General features: G+C 35.8%; 1 protein-coding gene across 1 annotated transcript; it reads left to right on the top strand.

Annotated features, from left to right (window-relative positions):
* The first annotated feature begins 1,318 nt into the window (after positions 1–1,318).
* LOC101979069 (olfactory receptor 8B8-like) lies at positions 1,319–2,249 on the top strand. Its single transcript, XM_026779444.1, is given in 2 exon segments — positions 1,319–1,578; positions 1,580–2,249. Coding segments are annotated over 2 exon segments (930 nt in total).
* The last annotated feature ends 6,898 nt before the right edge of the window (positions 2,250–9,147 follow it).

Raw genomic sequence — 9,147 nt, forward strand, 5'->3', positions numbered from 1 at the left:
TTGCCTTTCAGGTTGTTGGAGGAATTCTTGCATTGGCGCCTTCCCATCTCTTCCTTCAAATGGAGCCAGGAGAGGCCTGGTGTCTTGGTCGAGTCTTTGCTGTGATTGACTCTCCGGGTGTATCTCTTCAGTGTAGAAGCAGGAAACGTTCCCATCCAGACGGAACTCCTCAGCACCAAAACATGGACGCCTGGTAGTCCAATAACCCGAGGACAAAAGGGGGAACTTGGGGGGCAGGGTGGGCATGAGTAGAACACAGGACACCCTGCCGCACAAGCTGAAGGTGCACATGCTCCCTTTACGGGGGTCCTTAGGCAGGCACTCACCGCTCTGGGTGGGTAGCCTTAGTGGAGGAGCTTAAAACTGTTCTTGAGCACTGGTCCTAGCATGCAGCAGGGCAGGGTTGGGGAGGGGTGCTGGGGGGCTGGGTCATATGTAAGAAAGACAGCCCTGCAGAAGGACCTGGGGGAGGGGGGACTGTGCTCTCTTCCGGGACAGTCCGCCCCTGGATAGCACACACTCACCTGTCCTGATGGAATTCCTCAGCACCTACACAGGGCCGCCTGGTAGCCCAATGATCCAGGGACAAAAGGGTGAACGGAGCAGGGAGGTAGGTATCCAGAAGAGCACAGGAGACCCTGGTGCATGAGCTGAAGATCTCACTCCATGCATTTTAGCAGTAAGATTTATACTCTCTCTTGTGTGATTATAACTGAGAATGCACATAAAGTGCAGTTCATGTAATACATCCTCAAATATGTTTTTTTAATATAGTGACTTCACACTGATAGAGAACAAGAATTAGAGTTTTTGCATTTTCTTCTCATTTTCTAAAGTTCTACACCTCAAGGGAAAATTCTAGATGGATGTCCTAGACTAGCAAGCAGAATTTTTTTTCTCAGTCAGTAGTAGCCTTTGTTGTGTTGCTTAAATAACAAGTTCACTTTGCATGTGCAGTTATCACATGAAATCTAATGGGGCTGTAGCAGAATTCTCACCTTTCCTACATTCTGGTTCCTTTGTTTTATATTTGAAACAGGGTTCATGCTTCTAACTCATCAGACCTCAGTCAGGATGGGTTGTAAAAACAGATTACTAGAGCTTCTGTTTGTATTGGAAAAGATATGAAACAAAAAATATATAGATGATGTAGGGTATGGCTGTTATTGGCATCGTACTTCTCCCTGTCCCCTTGATTTCTATTTTAATCAGCATAGGATATGACAGCTCTGTTCACAATTTTATAAAACAATCATGGTATTACATGATTCTCTAACATCACCATTTTTTTTTGTTTCACAGGATGTCTTATAATAAAATGGCTCTGGAAAATGTCTCTTGGGTAACTGAATTAATTCTCTTGGGGCTAACAGGACAGCTCAACTTCCAAATACCCCTGTTCCTACTCTTTCTAGTAATGTACATGATAACAGTTTTGGGGACCTTGGCTCTAATAATTCTCATTGTGCTGAACTCTCACCTTAACACCCCTACGTATTTTTTCCTTTGTAACTTATCCTTTGTAGATATTTGTTACTCTTATGCAATTAAGCAAACAATGCTAATGGGCTTCGTACTAAGAAAATTTTATCTCCTATGTAGGATGTATGACCCAGTTCTACTTATTTTGTTTCTGTGTCATTTCTGAGTGTTATGTCCTAACATCAATGGCCTATGATCGTTATGTGGCCATCTGTAATCCACTGTTGTATAATATTGCCATGTCTCCCAAGGTGTGTTCCTATCTTATGCTTATTTCATACTTCATGGGGTTTTCTGGTGCCATGATCCACACTGGTTGTGTCCTCAGGCTGACCTTCTGTGATGGGAACACCATCAACCACTATTTCTGTGATGTCCTCCCTTTGCTGCAGCTCTCCTGCACTAACACCTATGTTAACAAGATAGAGATATTTATTGTAGCAGGAAAAGACATCATTGTACCCACTGTCATCATCTTTATCTCTTATGGCTTGATCCTTTCCAGCATATTGCAAATGAGGTCCAATGAGGGCAGGTCAAAAGCCTTCAGCACCTGCAGTTCCCACATAATTGCTGTTTCTTTGTTCTTTGGATCTGGAGCATTTATGTATCTCAAGCCCAACTCAGGTGGACCAACAAATAATGGAAAAATATCTTCAATTATTTATACGACTGTAATTCCCATGATGAATCCACTAATCTATAGCTTGAGGAACAAAGATGTTAAAACTGCATTAAGAAACACTCTGAGCAAGAAAGGGTTTTAATCAGAATTTCTATTTCTTTATATGTATAACAGAGAGCTTCTGTGTTTTATTGTTATGATCTTTCAAATCATATTTTTTTACCATGGAAAATGGAAATTTGAGGACTCTTATTTTCAGTTTGTATTTTATAGAAGCTTTTTTTGTTTCCTTACTTTTGTAAAATATCTTCTTTAGCAGTTTTTCTTCTTTTAATGGTATGGCAGAGTTTATTTTATTTTTTAATTTTCACTATAGACCTTTTGTTTTGATATAGTGAATGATTCTTGTTATTTTTTAAAAGAACACCAGGTTGCCTGGATTCCTTTTAATATACAGATATTATTTGGTACTCAATATAAAATATGAGCATAACATCATGTGTTCTATCCTACATTTTAACATCCCAATGTTTAATAGATGAGTCCATTTATGTATTTTTGTTAAATGAAATGCAATCATGATGTAGCATTAAATAATTTCGATTAAACAGTCATTTGTCAGATACCTAATACTTTTCATTTAAAGATATCATGTTATACATATCATTGGTGCATATTTATTATTTTATAATGACTTTTAAAGTTAGTTATATTGGTATATGTAAGTGTCAGTAATTAGGGTGAAAGGCCTACAGACAGATACAACCATTGCATCATCTTCAATAAACCCACACAAGTTCAGATAATCAGTCAAAAACAAGCAAGAGGTCACAAAGCACTATTTTACTCTCATTCTCTGGCTACTAATTGATTCTGGGATAATATTTACTGTCTTTAATTGTATTCATACTGTTGATCCTACCAGGTTTTAATGGTTAACTCCAAACTGATAGATACAGAGTTGTCCTTGATAGATTTTTATGGGTCTCCAAAGTACAGAATTTAGACTTGTAGAAATAGATAAGGGTATCCTAGGGTGATAAGAATGTTGGGAGTGAGGGGTGTCAATACATAACATATATGTGCTAATTTAGAAAATAAATGCAGTAGTATTATTTAGATATGATGTTGGTTAATGCTACTTGTTATGAAAAAAAGTTGCCCAGAAGGTAAGAATACCTAAATATCACTAAGTTGACAATGCTTTTCTTGCTGCCATGTGCAATTTCCATCTTCAATATGAAGCAATAAAATCCTCTTATATTTGAGAGCAAGAAGTATTTGGCAAATATGCCAAACTGTGGTTTTGTGTTTCTAAGGGGAGAATAGTAGATTTTGTTTTCCTCAGAAAAGGCAAGCCAAAAATGATTGAGCTGAAGATTCCTTATCTGGTACACACATCATGATTAAAACATTTCCTAATATAATTTTAATGCCATACAAACTTGTTATCTACTGTCCATTAAATCTTGTGTATTGAAAAATTGAACCTATGTGATTTTCTTTCTTTTGTTTGGTTTTAGATGCAGAGTACATTTAACACTTGATTTATGGTTAAAAGTGATCACTTGACTACTACGAAGGCATTATCATCAACATGCTTGGTTTTACTAACAAGCTTAAAATAATGGTTTTAATTGTATAAAAGACCTAAACTAGGGAGGAGATATTTTTGCTTTTCATAATGCATAATAGCTCTTGGATAACAGTTTTTTATGGAATAAAAATCAACTTCAGTAACAAAATATTGTTTTTTTTATGGTAGCCTTTGTAGATTGTGGGGGTGTGTTCACTCATGACAAATATCAGTATTACTCAGTATTCATTTCAATATTACACAAATTAATTTTAAATAGGTCACTAATGTATCATTTGAAGTCCACACAATTGCATGTTTCATATTCAGGAACTATCAACTTCTTTAATGATACCATTATTTTAAGCTTGTTAGTAAACAATTTTAGAAGTGTAAATGTAGTTTAAAAGCCTTGTGGGAAAAGCATTTGAGAAAAAAAAAGCTTATCTGATTCACTAGTTAATATCATTTCATGGATTAGATTTTTCAAAGGAAGTATAGGTTTATATTTGCACTTCATAGCCTTACTATTAAAAATAATGATTATATGATTACTGTTGGTTGAGTGTGTACAGCAGTATAGAAAATAGTAGAGAAAATATAATTGTATTCAAGTTGTCCCAAATGAGATTTAGACCTAGAAACTATGGAATTCGTCTTTGCCAGTGTATTAAGAAAGGGGTTATTCTAATTTATTGGGAGACCTTTGAATTTTTGTTCTATAATTAAGAAAGCTCTTTTAATATAAGGACAGCAAAGGGAATTCCATGATGAAGTTGTGAATATCAATAATTGACTTCTGTGAGAAAGTTGCTATTTCTGCTTGTGACTAGTGCTGCAAAGGTTCTATGTGCATCTTGCTGAAAAATTGAAGAAGTAAATAGATACAATCATGAGTTTTGCATTTTATATTTCCTCAACTCCTGCCCATTTCTTGAGCCCATTAAAGAATTCTTAACCAGAATTCTTATGCAACAATACAAGCACAACCCTAAACACATACAAACATCAACATCTATGATTTTATGTTACTTTATGTTACATTATTTCTGTGGTCTGTCATTCAGCTTTGATTGTTGTGCGAGCACATTCAGGTAGGTGTATCTTCTTTTCAATATTGGAGTCTCTGACCTTTGTAGAGGAATTTTTTGTATATCACATAAAAATGTTAATTTGTTTTATTCACTTGCATATTTAAACATATACCACCAAGCAATATAGGCAAACTTTAAGATATTTTTCTACTTACTAATAGTTAAAATGTTAGCAACTTCTCGAATAATCAAATATGTCAATAACATATGGAGCCACTCTGAGAGATAATATGCCAATTTTCACTATGAAATATAGTAGAGCTGCCTGATAATAACAAATTCTAAGATCTTTTATCTAAAATTGCTCTGAAACTACAGTGATGTTAAAATAATATACAATAGAATTACATGAAATTTTATTATTCATCAAAACTCATTTGTTTATCTCCAATACTGTGGCATTTCTGTTGATTATGCACTATGAAATATTCATCTATATTGCTTTTCTTAGAAAATATACAACTTTGATCACTGTTGTTCAGTCCGACCAGAGGTCTACATTAATTATAAACATAATGGCCTATTATCTCAGGCTTCTTATTAACTCTTATAACTTATATTAGCCCATAATTCTTGTCTGTGTCAGCCACATGGCTTGGTATCCAAAAGTGAGAACCTGGTTGATCAATTATGTCACAAATCAGTATAGAGACCCACAGCCATGTGCAGAAAATTTTTGTTAAGTGGAATTTAAATATCATGACTATTTTGTTAGAAAGAACAAACCTCAAGACAGGAGAGCATTCAGACACACCAGACTTTATATTACATAGTGATCATCCTATAATGTTACCCAAGGGCAAGTGGCCTATATTTTGACAAGAGAAATTTATTTATTGACTCTTAAAAACATTCAACAATATTTGTATATTACTATATGGAAAAATATAAGGCACTCTGATTCCTGTTGAATTCTTTCAATATTTCTTTCCATACCTGTGTCCCCATAGTTGCTGACCAGCACCTAGCAGTTCTCCTTTCTTAGATGGATTATTCATAAAAGCAAAACTCTTAATTCAACCCAACTCAGTACAAATTGTTAAAGGCAAAGTCTCTTGAAATACTAATATTCAAGCTGCTGTTTATTTCCAGTGCCCCAGTTATTATATCATCCTCTTTTATTCAGAAACACGGTATCATGTTTCAACATTGCAATAGAAACCCTAAATAAAACCTAAAGGAACTGAAACTGATATAAATTGGAGCAGGAAAACTTGCATACTTCCTTGTATCCCCCAAAACATCCACAGCTTGTTTACATTTACATGTACTTGCTGTTGGAAGATTTTCTAAGTACCCTTACATGTTTCTTATTTGACTACTACACTCCAACAAATTTTACAACTATGCCTTGCTCTCCTCACTTGTTTGAATTCTTTTCCCAGTCTCATTACTTTATATAAACTTATATGTTTTTAGATGCTTTTCTAAAAATAAAATATTCAAACTTTAGCATTTATATCATCTATACAACCAAATATTTTCATACTAGGTGGGCATGACATTAGAACAATCCATAAGCTGTCATTCCAGAACAAAGAACAGTACAGTAAAGGTAACTCTGTATGCGTAGTTGGATGGTCCAGTGTCAAGTGAACAAAAATTGTTCTTGGTATCCAGATGTTAAATGAGTATTAAAAAGAACATTACCAAGGGCTAATACTAATAAAAAATTCTCTGTTAACTTGCATCACTTTCCTTTAAAAGATAGTCCCTCTTTTGTGTCCTAGGATAAGGATGGAGGAGGTTCATTGTTTTATTTATGTCTCTGGCATAGGACTCATCTAGTTTTTCCACAAGCCATACTGAATCATTGAAAGTGCTTTATCCGACAAATAATTTCTAAATATCCCTTCTTTTATACTCTTTACAATTTTATCATGGCTCCCAAACTGTATAGTGCACAACTTTCTGACTTCCTTTTTATGAACGTTTTCAATTCAATCACCTCTAACTTAGACTGAATTCTGGGATTGTCATATGCTCTCACACTGGGTACACCATACCATAAATTTTTCTTCTTCAATTTTAAAGATCAGATTTTTTGACACCCCTTCCTCATTCTTTCTCTTTAATATTTAATTTTTTTCTTGCTTTCAAGTTGTTGAATTTCTGGAAAGGATCATTAGCATAGATCTTTTAAAAAATATGTGTATGTGCATGTCTCTTTAGGTTTATGTGCAGCACATACATGTTGCCAGAAGGGCTTTCATATCTTTGTGTAACTAATGTGAAGCTGATGACTGTTAGAAGACATTGTTGGCTGGTATAGGTCACAGTCTACAATTGCCTGGTAGCTTTCTCTAAGCTTGTCAATATGACAGCTCCCTTCCTCCACAAGAAAACTTCTTGCTTCTGCCTAGCCTTATCTGGAGGGCGTCCCTAGGCCCAGAAGTCCTGACTTATCTCAAGGATTTCTCTTGACACGGTTATCTGCAAACACTCTTCCCTTGATGACACACATGATAATTAAGCGGGTGTTCTAGCTATATTAGTAATGCCCTACTTGCTATGGGACAATGGTTGGTACCCTGTCTCTTGTATTTTAAATAAACACTGATTGACCAGTAGCCAGGTAGGAAGTATAGGCAAGGTGACCAGACAGGAATTAGAGGTGGGGAAAAGAGAATTCTAGGAAGAGAGAAGTTTCAGTCTGTAGTCATTATCCAGACAGAGAGAAGCCAGACACAGAGCAAGCAAGATGTGACTGCCTTGCTGAAAAATGTACCAAACTACATGGTTAACACAGACCAGAATTATGGGCTAATATAAATTATAAGAATTAATAAGAAACTCAGATAGTAGGCCAATCAGTTTATAATTAATGTAGACCTCTGTGTAATTCTTTGGGACTGAATGACAGTGGGAACAGGCAAGACAGAAACCTCAGTCAACTGTATCCACATAAAGCCTGAGAGAGCTTGGGAATTAATTCTATAAATAAAATAAGCATGGCTTATTGATAGCAGCGCTTTTGCAGGTGGGCTCTGCTTGCTAGAGGCAAGTTCTTTCATTTAAGTGAAGTTTCCTGACTCAGCTGCAAAATATTGCAACTCTTTTAAGAGGTCCTTACATTAAATACTTAAATGTTCTTTATGAAAAGCTGACCACATGAGTGTTAGTGATTGCAGGGACCTTGAAATGCCATGGAGTTGTGGCAATAAACATGTCTCCAGCCAGTACCTTTGCCATGAGGCTAGACTCTCAGAAAAAGTCGAAGGAATGGGCTGGATGCATCCATAAAATCACAGCTTTAATCCCAGCCATATCATTTAGCAAATTAAAGATTCATGTGGTAAGAAAAAAAGATATATACAGTAAAGATATATTCTGATGAAGAAAACCTCTAAATGGTTTACAGTGTGTTTAAAAAAATATATGTAGGCTTGGGAGAAAAAAGAAAAAGAATAAAGTCCTTAAAATAAAAAAAAAAGAGAGAGTAGTTGAGTGTGATGATAAAAACCTTTAATCCCAACAGTTGGAAGGCAGAGGCAGACACATCTCTGTGAGTTCAAAGTGTGGTAGTACACACCTTTAATCCAAAAACTTCAGAGGCAGATGCAGGCTGATCTCTGTGATATTAAGATGTAAGATTAAGGTGTGGTGGCACACACCTTTAATCTCAGCACTGGGGAGGCAGAGACAGACAGATCTCTAAATTCAAGGACAGTGTGGACTATAGAGTAACTTCCATGGCAGCCAAACAGACACAGAGAAAACCTGTCTCAAAAAGTCAAACTTAAAAATAAAAATAAAAGAAATAGAGTTTAAAAATAAAGCCATGTAGATAGAAAATACACAGAGTCTTGATACTCTATGTTATTGTGTTCTCTTTAAATTGCTTGATGGCTGAGGAAGGAGCAAACATTGCTAAAAGATATTTGATTATAAATGTTGTTGGATTAATCCAACATATATTTTGAAAATGCCTTTACTTTAAAATTTAAGTCAAAAGATATGTTACTTTGAGAAGAGGTTTTGCTTTTGTTTACACAGGAAATGAGGGACTTTGGATTCATTCTGCATTAAGAAAAATCAGGTTTGACCAACGAAGACCCCCTGAGAAATCTACAACAGGAGGAATGGTCCAGATGTCTGAGTTCTACATTCAGAACAGTTCAAAGACTGCTGCTTGATATGATCAAGCCTCACAGGATACTCCAGTCACTACTTGATCACAATTTTATATTTTCTTTAGGTCACTGTAAGATTATTAGTTCCCGCCATGTGATGGTGGCGCACGCCTTTAATCCCAGCACTCGGGAGGCAGAGGCAGGTGGATCTCTGTGAGTTTGAGACCAGCCTGGTCTACAGAGCTAGTGCCAGGATAGGCTCCAAAGCCACAGAGAAACCCTGTCTCAAAAAACCAA

The sequence above is a fragment of the Microtus ochrogaster genome, chromosome 5 (genome assembly GCF_000317375.1).
Source record: "Microtus ochrogaster isolate Prairie Vole_2 chromosome 5, MicOch1.0, whole genome shotgun sequence".
Classification (NCBI taxonomy): Eukaryota; Metazoa; Chordata; class Mammalia; order Rodentia; family Cricetidae; genus Microtus; species Microtus ochrogaster.